The 26,350-nt window shown below is 44.0% G+C and overlaps 1 protein-coding gene across 1 annotated transcript in view; it reads right to left on the bottom strand.

Annotated features, from left to right (window-relative positions):
- Positions 1-25,221, bottom strand: part of fstl1b (follistatin-like 1b) — a 33,232-nt gene extending 8,011 nt beyond the window's left edge. The window contains exons 1-6 of the mRNA XM_080786674.1: positions 25,100-25,221; positions 24,886-24,942; positions 4,625-4,726; positions 3,986-4,115; positions 2,769-2,801; positions 2,359-2,489 (exon numbers count right to left, since the gene is read on the bottom strand). Of these exons, the coding sequence (XP_080642800.1) occupies positions 2,359-2,489; positions 2,769-2,801; positions 3,986-4,115; positions 4,625-4,726; positions 24,886-24,942; positions 25,100-25,102 (456 nt within the window). The 5' untranslated portion in view covers positions 25,103-25,221. The remainder of the gene's footprint in view (positions 1-2,358; positions 2,490-2,768; positions 2,802-3,985; positions 4,116-4,624; positions 4,727-24,885; positions 24,943-25,099) is intronic.
- Positions 25,222-26,350: the final 1,129 nt, after the last annotated feature.

The following is a 26,350-nucleotide window of genomic DNA, read 5'->3' as shown; positions in this document are numbered from 1 at the left end:
TGGCAGCAGAGGTGCTGGAGCTTTCAGACAACAATGAACCCAATATAATAATAGTATAATGTTTGTCTTGAGACATGGATTCACAGGACACAATGGTGAAGAGAGAACAGGCATGACTTCTCTAGTAAACACGGGTGAATTTCACTCAGATTTTTGTCATTTTCATAATGTTGTATGACGTCTGAGGTGTGGGTGGGTCTTTCAGTACCTTCATGATGCTCAGTGACATCATAGATAGAAGGGTTTATTTCCCTTGCCACATCCCTGGTTTTTTTGTACAGGCAGGTGTGAATTTCACCCGTGTTTAGTGATCCCATACAACCACAATGGGCTTTATTTTTTCCACTGGATCATCCTCACAATGTCCCAGGAATGTGTGGACCAAAGGAGAAGTTCCCAGCTCCATTTATTTTCTTTTTTTAGGAATATTTGTTAAAATAATACCCACGTTTTCCACCAATTTTGTGTTCTAGAGTTAAAAATCACACCCGTGTGAAGTGAGGGGCGCTTTTTTATATATTAAAGTCTAACTCATGTTGATTAGGTGATGTAATGGTGATGCAAAACAAACGGTGTCAAAACTAACATTAAATTCTCTTTATTGTTAACGGCATTTAATGTTTGTGTTAGGGACAAGCTGACGTACATTTTCCCTTCATTGACAATGGCGTTTTTTAGAACAAACATTGCACTAAACACAAACATTAAACCTGTATATAGGAGGGGCTAGCGCCCCTCAAAAATGTACACTGTGTTATTTAAAATGGGGAGGATGCTTCTATGTCATTATGTGGATCAAACACATGTCCGTTCCTGTCCCTTTAAGTCCCTTCCTGTCAGCGTGTGGGAGAGCGGAAGGTGTCCTACTCTGCAGGGAGAGGTGACCTTCATTAGGCTGAATCATGGCCACCGGCTGACATACTTGAAAAGGTCATGACACCAATGGCTTGGACACAACTTTGATTGCTTACCTTTGAGCAGTGGGGGACAGAAAGGTGGGGGGCCGTAGGGGGACGGGGGGCGTAAAGAGGTTTTGAAGTGGACACATTAGGAAGCTCTTTAACTGAACAATGGCGTCAAGCTAAGCGGTGCACCGTGGAGAGCACTGGACATGTGTTTACAGGAAGACCGAATTCAAGACGTGTGTGCCAAGATCGTCAGAATTCAAGGCTCTTAATGAATGAACAACAATAAAAGTGATCATCACTCTGATTATTGCGACGGTAGGTCGCAGTTTACTATGAAAACCTGCACAACCTGTCCGTCCGTCTGTCATGCCTTGTGACACGCTCCATATATGGCCATGCCAATACAGAATTCATTCCATATGTTGATATGAACTCATCTGACCTTATCAAACCCTAGTGTACACTCAAGACACTGCCCCCGCTGCCGCCCTTAGATCTCCATGTATATGGAGCCGACCTGTTCTGACATTCCATAATGTTGATCTGACCTGTACGCATTGCGCTCCATATATGGCCCTGAGGGCGAGAAGCGACGTCGCCTCTCGCCCCCAGGGCGTCCTTACTGGTTGTTCGAGTTAATGCTTGAATTCGAATGGCCGTTGTTCTCACAGTTATGTGGCAAGTTTGGTCTTACAAAAGAAACAACAACACCACAGAAAGAAATACAGTGCAGCCGAACGAATACTGGACAACTCACCCCGGTGCTTGAACTTTCACCAGTGAGGCGGATAACTTGTAATATATGCTATTGACTGTTTGTATTATTTTTGGAAAAACATAAAAAGATACTCGTATGGAAAGGCTATATTATTTCACTTATATTGACCCTATAAACAATTTAGTATAATTTGGTATATATGTAAGGTTTTGCCCACTCAAATGGTACCTCGTCAGATAATCCCCACATACTGTGGCCTACAACAACTTCCGTGAACCGACTTCACTGTAGAAGCCGTTTCATAAATCATATTTGTACCTAGGCTGTCGGCTGTCGTGACAGTTTACAGTTAAAGGAATTCAAAGTCCAGCCGTCTGCCGTCCAGCCTCTCCCAGTCCCGACTCCCAACCCCTCACTGGGGGGAAAAGTCCGGAAGGAAAACGGAAAAAGGGGTTAACCCATTTTGGACGGGCACCCCTTTTGATGTTTCAACCATTGTGCTGTACTTTAGCCATTGAAAAATAGCAGATCTACAAGCTCATATAGCGCGCCACCGAGTGGCGCGCGCTACGAGCTTGTAGGTCTGCTATTTGTTTTTGACCGTGAAAATGCGGCACAAATCTTTGAATATATATTCTTTCAGAGCGAACGTTTTTTTATTCATTCATTTCGACGTCAGGCCTAAAGGGGGTTCAATTAGTTGTCCCCGTTATACCCAGTAACGAGGCCCACCTTGAAGTACTTGAGCAGGATGTCAGAGAAGTTGGAGCCCTTGACGAACCAGCCGTCCGGGACCACCTCGGTCTGCAGCCACTGGATCACGCGGCTCCGCAGCTCGTTGCGGTCGGCCACGTAGCACACCACTGTGAAGATGGAAAGATAATATTAAATTATATTATAACTAAATAAATAAATATATGAATGAATGAATGAATGAATGAATGATAATAATGTGGTAACAATTTGTAATCATCACATTGCCAGGAAAGCATAAAACGCCATCTGATCCTGATCCGTTCAGGGTTCACGCATCGTTAAACCTGATGAATCAATTGACTTACAGTGCTTACAGTGCTTCCCCCCCCCCCCCCACCCACACGCACGCACGCACGCACACACACAGACACACTGTACACACTCACCTGGGCTGGCAGCTGCCTGCTCTGTTTTCTTCTCTGCATGTGATGAAAAGAGAGAGAGAGAGAGAGAGAGAGAGAGGGGTCAACAAACATTTTTATTTGTGGAGAAAATCACTAGAATTGAACCTTCTCAACTGGCAACTGGCTGTCACTGAGCGCTTGGCCAAAGGTCTGAACCTGAGGATAACACAGACATGATGTAACTTTTCTGTCCCCAGATACCTTCCGTGCGCCGGTCTGATCATTGTTCAGGGCTGCAGAGGCCGGTTTAAAAGCAGTGAAAGTTCACTCGAGATAAAGCCGCGCACTAATAATAGATGCACTCATGGCTACGTGGAGGTGAAAATGTAAACGTACTGTAGGTATAGGCTGCAGACAACCAACTGGCTGATTAAGATCAAAGAGTCCGGAATACTTACGACGTCTTACGTCAGGGGTGGGATACTTTGACGATGGAGAGAGCCACTATATTTTCACACTCACTCCAGAGTATATAACTGTAATTTAGCTATTTAAATTGGAATCCTGAAAGGTAACATCTTTTGAATTTCAAATGCATTCAGTTATAGTTACCTATCGGTTATATGTTAATGTTCTGAACTAAATACAAACTCATTGGACAAACAAAAAAAAATCACACCTGTGTGAACTGAGTGGTGCAACCCCCCCCCCCCCCTCCTCCTCTCTCTCTCTCTCTCTCTCTCTCTCATTAGCAGGCAACAGTGCAGCACTATCTCTCTCTCTCTCTGTTTCTGGCACAACAGCACCACTTTTGCCTCTACTGGTACTCATAGTCACACACATAGGTTAACACGGACATTGCTGTTCCTTGGAGTGGTTGCCCCCGGGCCGCCCAGTTCCCCATGTATGTCTGACGTCAACCAAGTGTTGGGTGGGGCTGGCGGGATTTGTTGGACTCATATCGGGTTGACCGTGACATGTCATATCATATCAGTTCAGAGAATATATAGGCCAGGTCAAGAGATCAGACGTAGATAACGTCTAAGACCTGAGAGAGAGCCTTTATGATAGCATCACCCTGGCGAACGCATCGACATGCTCACGACGCATCACACCGCGACACGTTGCGTGTGAGTGTGACATGAGACTATTATTATCATTCAGCGCATGACACAAATCTGGCAAATCTGGAGACAGTGTGACTGACTGACTGACTGACTGACTGACTGACTGCAGTGCTGTTTTGAGGTGGCTCGTACCCTGGCAGTGTCCGTCGTGGGCCACCTGTATCTTGAGGCCGGTCAGACAGGCGTCTCTGTGGAGCTCGCAGTGGTTCCTGTAGGTTTTACCGTTGCTTCCGCAGACGGATCTCTTGTGGGGCTTACAGCTCTGCGTTGGGGGAGAAACGGAGAGAGAGACGGAGGAGCAAGAGAGGAGTGAATAAACAAAGAGAGAGGGCAAGAGAGCAGAGAGGACATGAGACAAGAGGAAAAGAAAGACGAATTGTAATCACTTAAGCTTAAACTTTTGTTGCAGGCCAAATATGAAAAATAGATAGTCTACAAGCTGGTCTACACGTGTTAAACGTTTGCTTATTTTCACGCATAATAGAGACACTATAGGGTTCATGATGTGATTTAGTAAATGTCTGGAAAAACAACTTGACTGACTTGAGTGATTGTATTACATTTCATTTCATTATGGAAACAACACCAGTAAACAATGGATGTTCACAAAATGTGTAATTACTCAAACTGAACTTACCTCTATGCAGAGACAACTACGCTAGTTACTCTAACTGAACTTACCTCTATGCAGAGACAACTAGGCTAGTTACTCGAACTGAACTTACCTCTATGCAGAGACAACTATAGGCTCTCCCTTCTAACTGAACTTACCTCTATGCAGAGACAACTAGGCTCTCCCTTCTCGCTGACAGCACATTCTCTGCCTGCGCCACAGAACACATTGGCGCATACTTTGCTCTTACTCTGAACCTCCTGGGAGAGAGAGAGAGAGAGAGAGAGAGAGAGGGGGAGAGAGAGAGAGAGAGAGAGAGAGAGAGAGAGAGAGGAAGGAAGGAAGGAATAATATATATGAAATGCATATACAGGCTTCGTACACAGAGGGGTGCTGTTACACTGCAATGAAATGGTCATTATGAGAGCATTACATTTGACAAAAGTTACATTCCAGTCACTGACGTGTTGGTGGTTCTGTGATAAGACTATACACACACACACACGCGCGCGCACGCGCACACACACACACACACACGCACGCACACACGCACGCAGAAGCAAGGACGCAGTCAAATCCTCACTGTTAATGTATCCATTTGTAACTCCATCTCCGAGTGTAAAAATGTATCACACGCGCACCCACACACGCTCGCACGGAATTTTTCATTTCTTTCTCTCATATAATTCACTAAATTCACTATCTTTCAGACCTCTCTATAACCCCAGTAGGAATAAGCCCCAGTGGAATACAATTGCTCTCACAGTCGGTCTTGCAATAAAAATGTCCCAAGTAAATGCTGTCTGCAGTGCCATCCTTTGTTGCCTCCCTCTCATGCTCTCGCTGTTTGAAATCTCTTTGTCCGTCCACCTGAATCAAAGGTGTTCGGAAGAAGCAATTATGTCCGTGGTTACCATGTCAACTAGCTCTGGTCCATAGCCTTCTACTGCTTCTACCATTCTGCCCTGCGCAGTAAGGCTATGGGACTTTCCGTTTTCAGACCAGCCTCTCCTCTTTGGCGTAAATAAAAAGAACGTTTTTGCTACTCACCAAAACAAAGGCGGGTTGTGTCATTAGAAAGCCTACTTTCCTTAGTGGACGCACTCTGAGCCCCCCACCACACGTATAAACGGTACTTTTTGGCCAGAAAGGGATTTGTTTTCACCGGAGGCAAAATATTCTCTATGAGGCAGTTCTCTGGGCAATATCAGTAGAGGGCGCAGCGGAGTAACTAAAAATATATTTTTTCTGGTGGAAACAAAATCCCCTTTTGGCCAAAAAGTACAGTTTATACGTGTGGTGGGGGGCTCAGAGTGCGTCCACTAAGGAAAGTAGGCTTTCTAATGACACAACCCGCCTTTGTTTTGGTGAGTAGCAAAAACGTTCTTTTCATTTACGCCAAAGAGTAGAGGCTGGTCTGCATTCATGCGAGCGGCGGAAGTTGAGACTGAGTAACATAGCTCTAATGCGCGCATTAGAGCTATGGACCAGAGCTACATGTCAACCACCGTACGGACACACTACATCTCAAGAAGTGATAACTATATACTTCACGGGAGTTTGATTTAAAAGCGGACAATAGAAAAAAATGGCTATTCATGCAACATAAACCAAGTCTCTCTCTCTCTCTCAGAGTGTGTACACATTCTCCTGGTGCTCAAAGGACAGAGAAAGAGCGTGCCCACTATTTCAATATGAATGCCTGTGCAGGACATTCAGGATATGACCTCATGCGAACAAAGTAAACACAACAAACATTTCTCCAGCTAAAACATTCCTCCACTCTTTTTCCAAGTACGGACACACTACATCTCAAGAAGTGATGACTATAGATACTTCTACGAGTTTGATTTGAAAGCGGTAAAACAATAGAAAATGGCTATTCATGTAACATATAAATGGAGTTGGAACGACAGACGTTCAGGAGGCGGAGAAACACACATTGACCCTGCCCTCCACGCCACTCATACCGTCCCCATTTATACCTGCCCTGCAGTACCACCCAGAATCCTCCATGTTTCGCCCGCCTTGCTGCGGCGCACACTATAGCCTCCATCCTTCCTACAGGCTTCTCGCATCCCACCCCCATACCCCATCACCTCCATAGTAGCTCCTTCCCCCCGCTCCCCTCAAAGGAGCTCGTCATCGGGCATGCACTAGGAATACTGCACTCACTTCGCCAAAGTGGAAACAAACGATTAAAACAAAACTCTCTCCGCTCCTTCTCAGGTTCCTGCTGGGTTGTGATCGTCCATGCGCACGTTGCGACGAACGAACGCCATACGACCTCCTCCCCAAAGACTCCAGGGTGGGCGACCCCCCTCCCCCTGGAACCTACACACCCGAACCTTCATTCATTCATCCCTCCATTTCCTTACTGCCAATACATCCTTAAACCTCCCCAATGATGTGTTTTCTCCAACTATAGTGAAACCAAGTCTCTCTCTCTCTCTCTCTCTATCTCAGAGTGTGTACACATTCTCCTGGTGCTCGAAGGACAGAGAATGCCTACTGAATGCCAGGATATGACCTCATGTGAACAAACACGACAAACATTTCTCCAGCTAAATCATTCCTCCACTCTTTTTCTCCACTTCCCGTCCCGTCTCTGTTCACTCGCCTACTGTATATAGGTTTAGCTTAAATGCCATCAAATGACCCAAAAAAAACGACTATGTAGAATCATACATCAAATTTAAATTGTTTATACGCATAAACCAGTGTTGTTTTCGTCGACTAAAACTATAAGACAAAAAATGTTCGTCGACTTACTGCCTTTTTCCACTGACGAAAACTAAATGAAAACTAAGCTATGGTGACTAAAACTAAGACTAAATATACTGACAATTTCGTCAACAAATAAAAACTGGACTAAAATGTTAGGAAGGGACTAGTGTACAAGAGATCCAGTATAAGTCAATTTACAATTAGCGCGACGCGTTTCAGCAAGTGTAAAAACATTCATTATTACGGCATCAAGGCCCGCCAAAACACATTTTAGTCGACTAGATCTACAGTTGATTTAGTCGACTAAAATCTGACGATATTTAGTCGACTAAAACTAAAACATCCCGGGTGGCTAAAATGTGACTAAAAAAAACGAAATGAAAACTATTCAAGAGACTATGACTAAAACTAAATAGTTTAAATCTGCTGCCAAAAACAACACAGCCCCGATCTCCAGGCTGTGTCTCATCCGCCCCCCCCCCCCCCCCCCCACACACATTTTTAAGGTTGTGTAGATCGGGGGCTATTTTAAAGCGGATAAACTCACTATAGTCGTCTTAACGAGTCTACAGCATATACGTATACACTATACCACCTCTCTCTGTTTCTCTGTTCGCTTTGTTTTCCTTTTTTTCTGTCGCTTCATGTCTTTGTCTGCCGCAGAACAAGGCCGGTGAAACTTGCCAAATTGAGTTCACATGAGCTATACGGGCCAGCCAATCACCAGGCGCCAAGCGGAGCTCTTTAGAGAGCTGCTTCATGATCCTCATTATACCTCCTCCTTTCCCTTGTGTGTGTGTGTGCGTGCGTGCGTGCGTGCGTGCGTGCGTGTGTGTGTGTGTGTGTGTGTGTGTGTGTGTGTGTGTGTGTGTGTGTGCCGGGGTGTTTCCACATCTGGAGTCAGAGCTGGCTGTGTTTTCCTTTGGGCCCATTCCCATGGTCTGTGGAAATGTGTACTCCTCCCACTGTGGAGGACTGACTCCCCCTCCTCCTCCTCCCTCCCTACACAACGGTAACACCCAGAGTGTTCATTTTAACTCTGTAGGTGTAGAAAGAAATGTCTTCTTTAACACTATCCGAGTGAAATCAACACTCTGGTATTCTGCTGCGTACTAATAAGCCCCTCTTTCCTGAAGAAAGTTGGCGCACTGTAAGCTGAGAGTGTGTGTGTGTGTGTGTGTGTGTGTGTGCGTGTGTGTGTGTGTGTGTGTGTGTGTGTGTGTGTGTGTGAGTGTGTGTGAGCGATTGGAATGTAGGTTACAATGTAGTCTGACTCTTGTGACTCAAGTGATGCGCGATATAATCGATAGCATAACAGAATCGGCCATATCAGCCAGCAAAGAAAATATCACTAAAAAAAGTAATCAGTGAGTTCAATATAAATCAATAGTGTCTAGCACCTCTAGTATGGAACAAAAGCCACATCAAATAGGATGGATAGGATCTTTTTTTTCTTCTACATTTAATTTGTGTATGTGTCATTCAGTTGTGAAATCAGACTTGGAAAAGAGCATAGGCTATTTATTGATTGATTGAATACTTTATTGACAGGCTTTGGGCCAATTAAGTCCCCCTAGGGCCTATATATAGTTACAGGCTTGTTTTCATTGTGGTCCTCTGTATAATATCGGAATCAGTCAGAATCGGTATCGGCATAATATGACCCTGCAAATAATGGAATATCGGTCATAATAACATAATCATACACCTTCTCTTATCATACTAGACTAAGGTCGAAAGGTCACTCTGGGTCCCGTGGGGGACATGGTAACCTTAACTCTCACCTGACACACAGAGAGAGAGAGAGAGAGAGAGAGAGAGAGAGAGAGGGAGAGAGAGAGAGAGAGAGAGAGACAGAGAGACAGAGAGACAGAGAGAGAGAGGGAGAGAGAGAGAGAGATAGAGATAGAGAGAGAGAGAGAGAGAGAGATAGCAGAGAGTGGAGGATGATTCTGTGGGGAATAAAGAGGCAGACATGTATGTCTGTGCAAGATTGCAAGGAACTTTCACACACTCGTACACACACGTGCGCCCGCGCCGCACTCACATACACCTACACGCACGCACACACGTGCACGCATGCACATACACCTACTGTACATACACGCACGCAAGCACGCAGGCACGCACGCACGCACACACGCACACGCACACACACACACTACCGCTTCAAAGCAATCCCTGGGGGCTTGAGTAGGTTGAGTCTATTTTGGATGCTAGCCGACAGATCTGTTCACAGACATTTCTGAGTGAAATGGACACTGGATTGGTGCCGTGCGTTGGAAGCCTGTTGCAGACTATGTGGTAAACTCCCGTAAGCATCTGAATAATGGATGGACTTTCACTACTACTATAGAATATACTATATCTCTTTCCTTCTCTCTTTGTATTGTATTGTACAAATTGAACCACAGTACCTGACATTTAGCTCATGGATTCAACCCGAGTCATTACGGCGTGTTGCTATGGTGACGGGAAATACAGGCTTGTATTATGGTTTAATTCATCACAGAATTATCTGATGACCGGATTGCTCACTGACACGCGCGCACACTCAAACTAAAGGCCAGTGAGCATCTTACTAAACTAATATGCTTTTTTTTTTGTAATCTCTGATTTGAATCAAAAGAGAAAGCTGTCAGTGATATACATGGTTGACCTATCACAGCCTATATAGGAGTGCTTATTGAATGCGGAAAGAGTCTGAATTTGAATTAACGATTTTACTTATGAGCGATCATTGATTGGCTCGTAAGCTTTCAAGGGGATTTGAATATTGTCCACTCATCATCAGCAATGCCTGTCCCCATTTCCGTTCCCCTCAAGGGTTGTTTTTTTTTCGCGCGGAGTTCCCTCGCTGGAACGAGGGGCAGCCAGGACATGGGGATAGTGTTCTGTTTTTGGTGACGCATGAAGTCCTTCGAGGCTGCAGTGTAATAGCAGTTAAGGGCGATACAAATAAATGTGATTTGGACATGCACGCCGCCGTGCACGCCCACACACATATTAAACACCCCCTTCTCCACCATCTATCTCCATTCCCTCTTTCTATACCAAGGCCGGGGGGTTAAGAGTCGAGTTCTCTCTTTCGTCCATTATCTCAATTGAACAGGTGATGAGGAGGAGGAAGAGTCTCTTGAAATGGTTTGCGATAAGATTGCAAGATGTCAAAGTTGAGAAAGTTTTCACCGGAGCTATACATCGAGTCTGCCTCCCCACACAGTTTAATCGCTTCTTCTACACTGTAATTCTCTCCGTGTTGTCATTTCATTTCCCTCCCAGTGTGCCATGCGTGCCCTTTTACGGGCCGCAGGAGATTCCCTGGCGAAGGAGAGAACCAGCCTCTCAAGACACAGCTGCATGCAGAGCATATAACGAGAGCGGGGCAGAGAGAGGCAAGAGAGAGGAGGAGGAGGAGGAGGAGGAGGAGGAGGAGGCAGGGGGATGAAAAATGTGAGGAAAAATCTATGCAAGGTCAAAATAATATAGAAGCAGGAGTGGAAATAGGGGAATGCAGAGAGAGGCGGTGTGGGGGGTCCACTCCAAAGTCAACCCCCCCTTCCCCGCCGCAGGTCTACTGGCCCCACATTGAAGTGGATTGGAGTTAAAGGCCAGTGTATTCTATCTTCCGTTTGCCAAGAATATGCCGCCTCTTTCCTTTTTGCTTCCGCCGATACGGGTTCCCTCCAGTGTGTAACAGCACCACCACAGCTCTATCCATCAAGCCGCCAAGCAAAGGAGAAAAAAAGGCATTAAAAATGTCTTTCTTATTTCTCTGTCTCCTTGCTGTTTTTGCCCTCTTGTCGTGACTATAGTACACACAAGGACACACATGCAGAAAGCGCACACACAAGCGCTAACGACCTTATCGGTGTCCATTAATATACAGCGGTGAAAAAAAATGCGCATGTCTTTCTTGGGGAGGAAAGAGTGAATATAGAGGTCAAGGATTATGGCTGCTTGCATGTGTGTGTTCTTGTATATGGTTGTCGGTTCCCTGTTTCAGGGGGCAGTCGGTCGATGCTTGTCTGCTGAGGGGGTCACTTTACACAGCCGTCATTAGTCCCTTCCCACAATGCATCATGGCCGGTCATTAGCGTGCAACATTGATTTAGACTGGTACAAACAAAGTAAACACAGAAGATGCCACTGTGATATGCCTGAACTGATCATGTGTTTATAGTAGTTACTTATTCAACAACATATCAATGTATTAAGATGCAGTGTTGCGCTGGCTACTAGTTACCTCATTTAAAAAGTAACTCCGTTAGGGATTACTTACACCGAAAAGTAATGTGTTACTGTGAAAAGTAGCTTTTTAGTTACTTCATAAAAAAGAAAAAGGAAAAACCAATAATGCCCTAATCGCCTTAATTGTGGGCTCGCTACAGCGAGCACACACTAGTTATTGCCAGCCTATATTTATTATGTTTCTTTATTCTGCCGCTTTTTTTGGCACCCTACTACTTCCACATACTTTATGCTAGAAATTTAGTTCAAACTTCAAACTGTTCAGCTCTTTGCAGTGATGGGTGCTTGTATTTTTATTTTTACAAAGTTTTATACTTTTTATACTTTTTAACTTTTTAACTTTTTTTAACATCCTTTATAATGAGAGTCGATGGAAGAAAGGTCCCATTTTTCACAGTTAACTTTTTTGAGCTCTTATTACTCCGTCATACTTTCACTTTGAAACTTCATTCAAACTTTATAATGTTCATCTATCTTTGAACTTTCATTGGTGAAAAAGTTGTTTTGAAAAAGTTTATACTTTTTAAAATATTTAACTTTATTTATAGTTTTTGCCTCCCATAGACAATGAATGGGATTTATCTCTAAATCAACCTCACTTTTGCAGCCTCATTACTCTGGCATACTTTGTCGTAGAAACGTGATTTAAACTTTAGAACGCTCACACGACTCTGGACTTTTTCGTGGTTGAAACCATATTCGAATACGTTAAACGGTTTTTCCGAAATCGCAGTTCAATCGCAGGCCGTTTCGTGTAATTAGTGCCATTTTAGAGTGCGGGCCTTCTTTGACTAGAGTGTGGAGACTGAAATTCTTTCCTTGAAAATTTACCAAACAAATTGTCGTCCCGGCCAAAGTATTCATTTTACACGCATGTTCTTTTGTCATTTTGTAGCCACACATGTCCTCTTTCACACAATGTGACCACCAAAGCACAGAGACATACAGAATGTGAACTACGGCCTTTTAAGTGACACAAAAACAGTCAATCTGCTCATTGACCTCCATTGTATAATTCTTACGAGGAAATTATCGCGCTGACAATTCTTAACTCGCTCTTATAACCACATTTTCAATCGTACCAACACCACAATCGCACATGGTGTACCTCAATATCTCAGGCCACTCACAGCGAAAGAAATATTTGCATTCGACTTTTACTTTTTGCGATAGAGCAATTTGTTCGGACATAGTTTTCCCCCATCCAGGACCATTGAAATCTCCCAGTCATAGTGCTGGCAAGTAGTAGAACTCTTTTTACTTCCACAGCTGAGACATATAAGGGCTTAATTGCAGGGCTGACATTAAAGTTACAAGATCTCAATGAGTTGCTCTGCGATACCTTGTGAGCTTGTAGGTCTGCTATTTGTGCAATTAGGCTAGACACATGCACGCACGCACGCACGCACACACACACCCTGTCTTCGCACGCACGCACGCACACAAAGGCACACCTATTGGCTGGCCTTTACACAGCTCTCGCAAGCGCACGCACGCTCGCACACACACACCCTGTCTTCCTATTGGCTGGCCTTTACACAGCTCTCGCAAGTGCACGCACGCACGCACGCACGCAAAAAAAAAGTATTTTTTCCAAAAAAAAGTATTTTTTCCAAAAAAAGTATTTTTTCCAAAAAAAGTATTTTTTCCAAAAAAAGTATTTTTTCCAAAAAAAGTATTATTTTGAAAAAAAAGTATTTTTTTGAAAAAAAAGTATTATTTTGAAAAAAAAGTAATTTTTTGAAAAAAAAGTAATTTTTTGAAAAAAATGAAAACTTAAAAAAAAAAAACTTTAACCTCTTTTTTTTTTTTACTTAAAAGAAAAAACTTGAATTTTTTTAATAAAGATCTTTTTTTTTTCATTTAAAGAAAAACTTTTAAAAACACTTCTACAGCTTCCACATACTTTATTCCGCTTTATGCAGTTATTTATGCTTAAACTATAGTTTTTCCAAATGTTCATACTTTTTTTTAACTTTTACTTCAGCTTTAATACATTTTCTACTTTTGTTTACAATATGCTACAGTCCCGAAATATTGATTATGGATTTAGACCACCAATGGGAACACTATTACTCCGGTCCCCGAGTTTCAAACTTGACACGGCAAAAACTTTATACATTGCAATTTATGCGAGCCCACGCAGTTTCTACAGGAACTGCCTTTCTAGTTTCAGTACTGTTATTGATAATAATATCAATGTGTGTGTGCTGTTATATAGCAAAACAACAACTCAAGTAGGCTACAAACAACAACACATGGGGGTTCCACTGCTCCAGTATGTGCAGATAGCTGCTCTTACTGATTATTGGTGGTGGTGGCAATACTAATTTGAGTCTGGATTTCGACCAGACAATTAATTAATAGGTTTAATTATTATGCACGCACAGCCTTTCCCTGTGTCTGTCCGTCTCTCTCTCTCACACACACACACGCACGCGATCACACACGCCTGCCGCGGGAGTCGGACACAAACAGACACGTGCACGTATGCACGCACGCAAACGTTTTCCGTCCCATTTCGCCGTGCCAGGGGAGGAGGTGGACCGCCGTTGGATGAGTCTGGGTATGCAGTCTTATAGGTTATCGTCACACAACTTACATTGAAACGTTCTTTTCTTTGTGCTCGACAAAGTATACTGAGAATATATCCATTTGGAGAAACACAATGTGGGCTCCGCCGCCGCCATGACAGTCTTGTTAGCAAACACAAACACACCCACAGCGCGTGCAGCGGCTCCGCCGCACGCCACCACACACACTCGGTCTCTGCCTCCTCCTCCCTCTCTCCCAGAAGTCTGTCTCTCTCTAGCAGAGACTACATGAAAGACAACGGAATAACGGAGTAACGCACCATGTAGTAACGGTAACTGAGTTACTGAATTAAACACGTAATGCGTTACAGTACAAGTTACGTGTAACACGTTACGTACCAACACTGTTAAGAGTTTTTTTACTCTCACAGTCACTCAATGAGTCAGGCACCAATCAATTTAGAAGAAGATACATTTGACAGTTTCCGCTCTCCTTCAATTCGCTCAATTTCTTTGTTCTACTCCAGCAGAAGCTCAAGTGACAGCTCAAGTGACAGCTTGTTATTGAAGGAAAGAATATTGCAGATGCAAATGTGTTCTTCAACAATGCTACCTGGTCACAGAATATGCTCAATGTTTTCAGGGATTTGAAGGGTGAATGTAAAGCTGTTGCCAAAATGTCTGAGATAAGCTCATCTGTATGATACGATAGCTACTCATTTTTTTGCGTGAGTTGACAGACTCCACTTCATGTTTCAGCTGTGTTTTTAAACTCAGTAGTGTGCCCTGCACATGTAGTAACGCATGGGTTATAAATTATTATAATAACAGAAAGTGTTTTTTATTTCTCATAAATACGCAAACATGGTGAAACAACTACAGTCACAGAGAGCAGTGCCAAGGTAGCTGCTGCCTGCTAACGATGCAAACAACAGCCTTGCCTGTCGTGTGTGTGTGTGTGTGTGTGTGTGTGGGGGGGGGGGGGGGGGGGGGGGGATAGCACTAATTTTCAACATTTTACTGTGTCATAAATATTTACATCTGTAGCCTATATTGTGATTACATTTGACCGTACATTTGACTCTTGTGTTATATTCTTGTGAAATATTCAGTAAAGTATTGTGGTGAAATATTCACCCCAAGTTGATAAGATATGCAGAGAATAGAATACCAAGAACCCCCAGTTTGAAATGCATTAGGCCACAGACCCCCATTTGATACCATTTGCTCTCTGGGAAAATCAGGGTCCATTTGGTTCCATTTGTATGCTCTTGGAGTATGATGACTGTGCTAACAGTATTATCATAAAATATGTCTCAGTTTGAAGATTCCAAAAAACATATTTCATATGTGTGAGCTTGTAAAGTATAACGTTCAACCTAGAGACAGTGTTGCCAAGTCTGATCATTATAAGCTACTTTGGACTTGTTTATCTATTGGTAGTCCTTGACATGGAAATGTTTGAAACAACATTAGACAACAAAGTTTGACAGTCAACACTATAATTGATTATTTTAAGACTAATTTCCGGACCATTTCTGATTTACCTACTTTGAACTGGCCTATTAACATTTTTATAGACCTGGTTGCTTGTTTCACTCTCACATCCACGATATGTGGCAACCCTGGTCCCTGGTTTGTTTTGGTTTGCGTGTGGATGTTTTTTTGTGTTGCTTTAGCATCTTTAGCACAGTAGCTATCAGAGGCTGCAGCAGCTGCTGCTGTCATGAAAACGCAAGTTTCTGTCCCAGAAGCTCACGTTAGGTCTGCGCACACTGTATGTTGCTATGGCAACCTGTCATCAAATGCTGCTAACGTTGTGGTCAGCACTGTTAGCATGTGTGCTATCAGGCAAAAGCTGAGATAGATATAAAACTACTGGCCAAAATGTCATACAAAACACAACACCTAAAATCGGAATGTTATTGTGACCTACAGACCATCATGATTTGCTTGCTGGACCTATAATTAATTTATTTGCATTAAATTGCCACTCGCCCATATAAATAAAAAGCAAGATGGTTGCCGATTGCGAGCGGAGAGACCAAGGGGCCAGCTATGCACTCCAATGTTGAAGCGCTGGGCCCTAGTGGTAAGAGGAAGGACTGCAGGCGGACCCGTGGATTCTTGACGAGGAAACCCCGTGCAACCGAGCGCCCAATGTAAAGCCCAGGTGCACTCTGGGTGCACTTCCGCATTTGGACACCAAAATTTGGTGTCCAAATGCGGAAGTGAAATGCTGAATCAGCGAAAAGACGGTACTTCCGGCAGCCTTCCGGGTGCTTCAAAACGCCACTGAGCAACTTCCACTGACGTGAATAGCGGAGGGGGCGGAGCTTCGCGCTAGTTTAGTCTCTATCCTTTTAATACTCTATGGGAGAGACGGAGAGAGTAGTGACGTGTGAGCCGGGGGCGGGCCTCTGACAACAGCATGAACACAGGGCAGTGTTGCCAGGTTTGCGAATTGTAAGCGAGTTGTAGTGTGTGTAAGTAGCCTGGTTAAAAGGCCTTGTTTCTGCCCGTGTTGGGGCAACAGCATAATGTCCACCAGTTTCTGTCGACCAGTTTCTGTCCACCGCTTTTGGCACGTGATCAACTTAAGCAATGTTATATTAGATATTGTAATAACATCACCATACAGAAGGTAAGCTTGTATTTGCATCACTATGCATTCACTTGTGGAGACAGACAGTGTCATGGAGATGGTACAGCTAACCGACAACAGCGCCAACTGACTTCATGCTTGCATGCAACCCGCTGATTTACGAGCATGCTTCCAATTATGTTCCGACGAGGGAGGGAGAAGCGGAGAGGGCGAAGCACACGAAATATGTAGAAATGACACAAGAGAGTGAGAGAGACAGATTTGGCCTGAAAGCCTATGGCCAGGGGAACATTCCTTAGCCGGCTTGCCCCAGCTGGGGTTTGTCTTGAGCCAAAAATCTCATCAGTATGTGGGTCAAAAGAAAAAAAGCCCCTCCTCTCAGTCGCCTTTGTCTCCCCCTACTTCCCGCCCTGACCCTTTACTGTCTGGCCTGCCCAGGTCTAGGGCCTGGCCACATGCACCCAGCACTTCCCCGAGACATGGACTCTGGCCAGGAGAGAGAGAGAAAGGGAGAGGACGAGGAGGGAGGGGGGTTTAGAACATAACGTAATGTGTTCTCTGCTCCTTTGCCCATGCTCAGAACAGTGTTGATTCCGTCGACTAAAACTAAGACAAAAGAATGTTCGTCAACTACCTTTTTTCACTGACGAAAATTAAATGGAAACTAAATGAAAACTAAGCTATGACGACGACTAAAACTAAGACTAAATATATTGTCAATTTCGTCAACAAAATAAAAATAGACAAAATTGTTAGGAAGGGACTAGTGGACAAGAGATCCAGTCATTTTATACTTGGTTGCATGCTGGAAATAGCAGAGCTACAAGCTCACAACGCGTCGCAGCGTGTATAATCAGTCATTTCGACGGCATCAAAGCCCGTCAAAATACATCTTAGTCCACTAAATCAACTGTAGATTTAGTCGACTAAAATCTTATGATATTTAGTCAACTAAAACTAGACTAACACCAAAACATTCCAGGTGACTAAAACTAAGTGAAAGCTATTCAAGAGACTGTGACTAAAACTAAAATAGAAATGTCCTGCCAAAAACAACACTGGCTCAGAATGAAAATCTACTGATGACCCCCCTCTCTCTCTCTCTCTGTCTCTCTGCTGCACCAGGGGTCAGCTCGAACCAGGCCAGTGAGAGGAGAAGTGGGCCATGCAGTTAGAAAGTGTAATGAGCTCTACTCCTAATTTATGTTGAGTAACCACGCGCACGAACGAACCCGTTTCTTGTTAAGTTGCACACACACAAGCGTACAGCTCATTTGACAAGGGCTCAGGAGTAACTAACATATACCGTAGACAAATGGCTTGTAGCTCCCCGATATATATATATATATTTATTTTTGTAGCCTACTTCACCAAAAAGCCTTTAAATAATGCCTTAATAATGCACACAGTGACAGCACTATCTCACACTCTCATCTTTCCCTCCCTCTCAGAATCCTCATACATATCCAACAACATCCAGCCTCACTTATTCAGTACACTTCAGTGCCCGCGGGACTTGGATTTAAAACCTCAGCTGAGCAAGCTGAAAGGATCATTTCTGAAAATGACTGACTCTACGGACACGCTGGGTCTAAACATTCTATAATTTACACGGCAATGAGATGACGTGGCCTTGGTATAAAGAGGGCAGTAAAGTGCCCAGGTTAAAGGAGAATTCCATGCTAGAAGGCTTTCTTACCTTTATTTGTAGTTGTTACGTCCCCACCAAAGAGGTCCAGGTGTTATTTTGTGCAAAAGTGCATTAATGGCTATTTCCCCTAATATAAGCACTCAATGTTGGTTGGGTTTTTGTGCTAATTCGCTTATTTCCATCGGAATAAGTAGTAAAGTGTGTCGCTAATTGGGATACTATTTACATTATGAAGAGAGGATATATATAGAAAAAATAAGATTTTTGAGCGATGGAAATTAGCACAACAACCCAATGCCCCATTCAATTAAATTAAATTCATTGAGGGCTTATGGTAGGGGAAATAGCCAATAATGCGCTTTTGCACAAAATAACACCTGGACCTCTTTGGTGGGGACGTGACAACTACAAAAAAAAGGTAAGAAAGCCTTCTAGTCTGACATTCTCCTTTAAGCGTGCAGCTCTCCGTGAAAACTCTGCAGAGGGTCAAGCTAGAGCTCCTGGTGGTGTCAGGTCCGCAACAGAACATGGTCTGTATAGAAACAAAGGGATGTGAGTAAAGGCTGGTCGGCACGAAAACAGAATGTCTCCACACACACCACAGGCAGGCAGGATGATGTCACTTCATTCCAAAGCCACTATGGCACTTTTCCACTGCATGGTAATGGCTGGACTCGACTCTGCCCGCATGTTTTGGCTTTGTATCACCTCCCCATCGAGGTTCAAAACGAACTGAGGCGATACCATTTTTTTGGCTTTGTATCACCTCCCCATCGAGGTTCAAAACGAGCTGAGGCGATACCAAAAGGTTATGCGAAAACACAACAACAGACTATTGATTGCCTTTTGGTCAGTGAGAATCATCACTAGCCGTGAATGATTCCCTTACACTGGAAGTTCCTGATTACTTGAAAGATATGAAAATAATAAGAGTTACTGCATGGCCTACAATAAAATGTCAGAAACGGCATAGGTCAAACAGAAATTGTTTCCAGACAGCATTAGCATTATTATTATTTGTAATGTTAGCATTTGTTTAGCACTCTCGCAGAGGGTTTGACATTGCTATGCCAACCTATACAGTACACTGCGTGCGCCATATCTACAGTGGATATTACAAAGCAACGCGATTAGAATCGAGTGGAGTTGAGCGGGTACCATACAGTAGTGGGAAAGCGTCATAATTCCACACCCATAAGCCCCGTGTTCAACGGCTGAAATTCAGCAGTCAGAATGGTGATTAAAAGTGTGATAAAGTCGGAGAGGGAGAGAAAGGGGCAGAGAGACACCAGAGAAAGGGACTAAAGTGAAGCAGGAAATAAGTCACGGTCTAGGCAGGGCCACATCTGCTAGCAGTTAAAACGTCACCATAGAAAATAAAGTCCTATACAGACAGAGCACCCCCCCCCCCCCCCCAGCTCAACCCCTTCCCCTTGTGGTGGTTGTTGTCACAGAGAAGAGCTGGACAACAACAGCCCTGCCCCTGGCCTGCAGGGCCACTACTAGGGGACTCAGATCAATCCGGGGAAGAATCTGTCCTGATCTGTTCATCTCTTCAAACTGTCTTGTGCTTCTTTCTTTACCTCCCTCTCAGTATAGCCATGCACGGTCGTCCATAAACATGTATTGATTTTGTCATCTCTTTCGGCTGAGCACCGGTTCCGTGCGTTCACCTCTTGAACTCGCATAATTTTCCTCTAATCTCTCTCTCTCTCTCTCTCTCTCTCTCTCCCTGTCCACTTTTTCACTCCCTCCCTTTCTCTGTTTCTGGGCATAATTCCAGTGTCTGGGAGGGAGGGCACTGGCCCTGACCAGGGGAGCGGGTAGAATCCCCTGCCCTAGTCGTTGCTCCCCTCCATGGGGCCAGTATTGGGGCTAATAGTTGGAACATGTTTGGAGAAGCAAAACAGGCCTGTTTACAGGCTTCCACCCAGGAATGTGTGCTTTGTGTACAGGCAGCCATCTTGGAGTCTGAGACTGTGTGAGCTTTGTTAGTGACCACAACATTTATCGACTCAACTGTGGTGGGGCTACAATGATAGGACCATGGGAACTTCATTTAGAATGATGTCATATGCTATTATATTACAGTATCTTGTCCCATCTGAAGTTAGGATGTTTCCTAACTTTGATGTGCAATTTAGCTACAGTGACAGTAATAGAAGCATCCTAAATGTATATCATATCTTAGTAATAGTTTAGGATGGTATACAGAACCCATCTTAAACCATCAAAACCCCTAATTGTTGTTGATGTTCATTAGGGATTAACAACAGGGATAACAGAAATTTGATAGCTGAGAGCATTAAAAATAGCAGATGTACGAGCTCAAAGCGCGTCACTTCGTAACTAAGCTCTGTCTGTTGTTTTACAAAACAGCTTTGTGTGTTCTTTTTTGCTAAGGGAGAAAGTAGGGGCCAGGGTTTCCCTGCAGGCTATTTGTCCTATGGCGCCACAGTACAGTACAGTACATACTGTACGATCAATGACCACATTAAAAGCCTGTCTGGTAACATCTGCAATAAAAAAAACATAAAATGATTTTTTTTTTTAACACTGACTAGCTATATGTAGGGGAAGATAATCACACCCGTGTGAACGGAGGGGCGCTCTTCTTATCATCGTACATCATCGGGCCAGAAATAGCCGCTTTGCTCGTCCACGTGTGACGTAGATTCTCCATTCATTGTCAATGTGAATTTAATGTTTGTGTAAGAATAAAAAAGTGATATTGAGTACCTTAAATATATATTTGCTTCACATAAGGACCTTCATAGCTGGGATATATAATCCTTTGCCCATTCTGTATACGGGAACCCCTTTTCGTATTTTAACTAAAGCATTATGTTATACTTTAGCTATTGAAAAATAGCAGATCTACAAGGTCATAGCGCAGCACCGAGTGGCGCGCTACGAGCTTTGAGAATACTTTTTTTTATTTTTTCTAAATGGGTTAATCCATCCAATGTACATTCCAGGAAGGTCTGTCTGTCTGTCTGACTTTCTGTCCTTCACGTTATCTCAAGAAGAACCTTTCATGTAATTGACTTCACGGCACGCAAGGCAGGTATGTATGTGGCCACGTATCCAAGGGAGTCTCGAGTGTGAAGTCGATCAGACGAGCTGTTCCCCAGAACGGACTCGCCCCAACGGGCAACGCGTTCAACAAATTGCTTTATGAAACTCCCGAAAGGTTTTTAGTGCAGAGAACTTCTCTCCACATTCATTAACTCTGACTCACAATCCCCTTACTTTGCATGCGGGATTAACACTAACAGTTTGTCAATGTGTCGTTTGTTTGTGTGTGTGAGTGTGTGTGAGAGAGAGAGAGGGAGAGCGAGTGCGTGTCTGTTAGTGTGTGTGTTGGGGCCGAGGGGGGGGGGAATTAATGACAAGACACCGGTACAGATGGTAGGCCAAATGAGGTTTCCTTTAAAGCCAGGCCAACAGTGTAGAGATCACACAGCAGTGCCATAAAACAAGTACTGCCTTCTTCTTCTTCTTCTTCTTCTCTCACCCTCTCTTCTTGACACTACCACTAAATAGCCTTTAAGTCTTTACCTCAAGCCAGTCCCTAAGCCAGTCCATGACTGCATGTAGAGCCACAGTAATTAGAGCAGGCTGGTACAGACCATCGACTGTAAAAAAAAAAAAAAAAAATAGGTACAGACAGAGGACACAGTGTGTGTGTGTGTGTGTGTGTGTGTGTGTGTGTGTGTGTGTGTGTGTGTGTGTGTGTGTGTGTGTGTGTGTGTCCCTCCCCCCCACATGCTCTCTCTCCACCTGGGCACAGATTATTTTTATCCCACCTTTGGATGAGAGAGAAGAAGAGGAGAGGCATCAACAGCAACAGAGCGCTGTGCCGCTAAATCAGTGTCTGACTCTGCTAGTGGTCAACCCCACCGACCGTTACAGAGCCTCGGAGCCTCTGCAGCCTGCTGGGAATGTTAACCTGCTGCTTGCAAACTGTGCTCCTTAATCCTCTCATATTCTTAGGGGCAGTCCATTGGACAATGCAGGAGAGCGTAGCGCTTTAATATGACTGATTGCCTGGGCTGCCGGTATGGTGCCTGCTTTCCTCCTGATGCATGGGCCTTTGTGCTTTTCAAAAGCAGACCCAGGCATGCAGCCATGTGGTGCAGAATAGATAACAAAATTATTCTCTGTGTCATTAACCCCCCCCCCACCCCCTTCCCAGTGTAGTAACACAACAACACCAGATGCCGTTAAGAAAGGAAAAGTAAACACTGGTTTATCTGTGTTTACATGTGTGTTTGCATCCCCCTATGAAAGCCAATGTGTGTGTGTGTGTGTGTGTGTGTGTGTGTGTGTGTGTGTGTGTGTGTGGGGGGGGGGTCAACCACCTCTGCATGTCAAGCTGGGAGTGAGAGAGCGCCAACATCTTTATTTATCAGATGCATATTATCTCTGCCCTCGTACATAATGGAGTTCTTCCTGAGTCACTAAACTGTAGCCTATGGCCACACTATCTCTGAGCCGCGGTATCTGCAAACACTGCAATTTCTCGCCTCAGGAAGCACAGGCCGGGGCACTCTCCTTCATAATCAACCACGGGTGTCCGAGTGCTTTAACAACCCTATACCTTCATGCTGAAAATAAACGAAAAGCACTGACATCATGCTATACTAAAACGTTCATACACTTATGCACGTGCACGGCACAAATGCATCTCTTCGGTGTCGGGCAGGAAACCTTGTTTTGGTTTATTTTTGTTCAGAAATGAATGCCCTATTTTATACTTACACGTACACTTTATTCTTACTTGTGTCCTAATACACCACCTCCAGCACACACAACTGCCACAGACACCATTATACATCCAATCAGATGTTGACCTCTTTCAGGCAGCACACATGTATGGCATGCCTGCTCAGGCCCTCCTTCCCAGGCCCAGTCAAGAGCCCATACATTATCTGGGTAATTACCCTCTGAGAACAAATGCCTACCTAATGCCTCCCCCATTGACTTCATGAGTACATTCAACAGACTGCACTGTTCTGTCTCTTCACCCTCCCACCATACCTAACTGATGACAGAGGTCAGGGATCCAATAAAAGGCACACACACACACACACTCACACACACACTCACACACACACACGCACGCACGCACAAACAATGGGGCATTTTCCAGCAGGCAGAGAAAGGGACAGCTATAGGACAGCTGGGGGGGCCTAGAGACATTTGGTTGTGAGCAATGTTGCATGTGACACTCATACACAAGTCACTAATAATGACTGGGTTGGAAATGTAGTGCCCATATAGTGACTAGTGAAATTTTTCACTGCTGAAGCTTAATAGACGAACATAAATATCCCTAAATAACAAGTCACAAGACAAACCCCGAGCTAAGTTAATTCCCCTTGTTTGTCATCTTCTCCATACAGCCCCTTTAAACTGAGCAGGTCAACAGAACCAGGTGTTACTTCCAACAGCTGCCTACGGCCACGTAAGACATGTGACACGCCACCTGGTGCGTGCATGTGTTCCACAAAGGAGGGCACATCATATGTTTTAAGGTTTGACACACTGTCTGTGGGTCGATCCGTCTCTCGACTGACTGACATGACTTCACACGCATATAAGCGCCACAGACTGCACGTCATCGTCATGGCTCAAGTTAATATGTGAAGTATATGATGTGAGGTCGTCATCATCACCCCCTGTGGTGTTGGGGAAAGGTCACCTAACGTCACATTAAACTCTTGTGTTTACACAGCAGTGGTCGGAGCACTTAACGCAGCAGTGACCACATCAACCCCAAGCACGCACGCACGCACACACAGTCACACACACACACACACACACACACACACACACACACACACACACACACGGCTATACGTACGTGTACAAACACCTATGCAGCCAGAACACAGAGACCACCCATAAACTTGTGTCACAAGGAGTCCTTTTTTTTTTTAGCTATCACTCACAGCTGTCTATTACACTTTCTGTTTAATCAACAAACAGAAAGTATAGGCTACTCTTGTCTTGAACATATTTGGGTATCTGGGTGGGTGTGATCAATTAGGATGCATATATAGACTGTTTTAACACAATGACAAACATCTCTGTGGAGAACGACTAAATAAACATTTAAACTGCCTCAAAAATATAATGGGAGGAGAATAGGGTTGTATATGGTTCTTGCCCTTTAGTGGGTCACTTTGGACAAGGGCATCTGTATACAAAAATGCCTATATATTGTATATTGGTAGGCGTTAGCACTTTCTGAAATGAGAATTATCCCCCTGTTAAAATGTAACGGTCCCAAACGTTTTAGGGCTAATTGCACTGTAGACTGCCTGTCTCCAGGATGAAGTCTCATAATGTGCAGTGATAATGCCTTACCGCTTTGAAGCTAAACGCACGCCCTAAGCTCAACACAACCCTGATGAAACCCCAGACGAAATGATGATTTCTCCACAGTATAGGATATAGATATAGGCCTGTATACTTGATCCAGATGTGCTTTGGGAAGGTCTTTAAAAGAGTTCAGTTCTTCCCTACGACGCACTACTAGTTCATGTTCGCGATCCGAGCGTTCGGGATTTTTTTAAACAAGTATAGGCTATAAACTACGAAAGAACATTTTAAAGAAAGAACGGGAGATGGAGACCAACTTACCTCGGCATTACAGAGCGCTACGGCCAGCAGTATGAGCACTGGGACACTTCGGAACATCTGGAGACAGTGTAGGTATAGCGGGGCCGGCGAGGAAAGAAAAGACAATTGGGTTTTCTAAGTTTAAACATGTCGATTCTTTCTTTTCCGAACCACAACACACAAGGACTGTATACGCAAACGTTATCTCATCTGTATCGTAAAATGTATACGTTACCATTTTGTAAATCTGAGGAGGAGAGAAGAGGGCGCCGGGATATGTTTTGTGTCGATACGAAAAGGGCGAACGGAGAAGTGGAGGTCCGTCCGTGATTCCAGGAAATTTGAGGAGCGCCGAGGAATTCGTGGTCGTCACTTTCTTTCTCAGCCCCCTCCGCTGTGACGTGGCCAATGAGAATGTCTGGAAGTGCAGAGACGTTTACCGACAGAAAGGCACAAAGGGAAAACCTTACCTAGGGGGTCGCTGGCTCTCTGAAAGAAGTCATCCATCATATTCATTCTACTGTGTCTGTGAATATTTAAATATTTTTTCCCCCTTTTTATAGATTTGAAACTACTTCATGTTTTAGACCTGTCAATGCCCGCTCATTAATTGCCCTGCAATGTCTGTGCAGACTGTGCTGACTGGACAGGAGGACAGGCTATACTGTTTGTTTATGGAAAATTAGCCTACACCCAAATCCGCAATGCAACTTTACTTGACAGAGGTTAAATTATAACTATTAGGCCTACCTACTTATTCTAAGCCTATGAAATAATATATTGTGGTGACTCTCCCACTCCAAGCCCAAGGGCCATCATTCACAAACAAACAAACATCAGGGCCTTAATTCCGAAAGGGTCAAACTTCAAAGACAAACTACTAAACTATAGTGTTGATGATGTCTTGGATATTTTTGTATATTAGGCCTATTATTATTATTATTATGTGTATAGCCTATTGTCTTTAATTGTCTTGATGAATTGAATACACATTATACACAGGACCACAATGGAAACAACACAAGGCCTTTTGTGTTACCTTTTAGCATAGTAAAGGGTACTATTTTCAAACTGTATCAATCACACACACGCACACGCATGCACGCATGCACACACACACACACACACACACACACACACACACACACACACACACACACAAAGACAGACAGACAGACAGACAGACAGACAGACAGACAGACAGACAGACAGACAGACAGACAGACAGACAGACAGACAGACAGACAGACAGGTCTCCTTCCATTGCATCCCTTATAGTGACTGTTAGATCTCATCCACTGCTGGAAGATTTATGCTCATAAGGTCCTAAGCTTTACAGGAAGCATTATGAAATATAAGATAAGCAAGCCCCAATGCTGTACGTGTGCTCCTCCAGCTTAGAGTAATTAACTACTGATTGGAGAGGGGACTGCAGCTTTGCTGAGACGGTGAACATCACGTTCGCTGGATTCTGAATAGAAATGAG

Source organism: Protomyctophum bolini, assembly GCF_963924005.1.
Source record: "Protomyctophum bolini genome assembly, chromosome: 16".
Classification (NCBI taxonomy): Eukaryota; Metazoa; Chordata; class Actinopteri; order Myctophiformes; family Myctophidae; genus Protomyctophum; species Protomyctophum bolini.
This window is presented reverse-complemented; position numbering and strand designations above follow the sequence as displayed.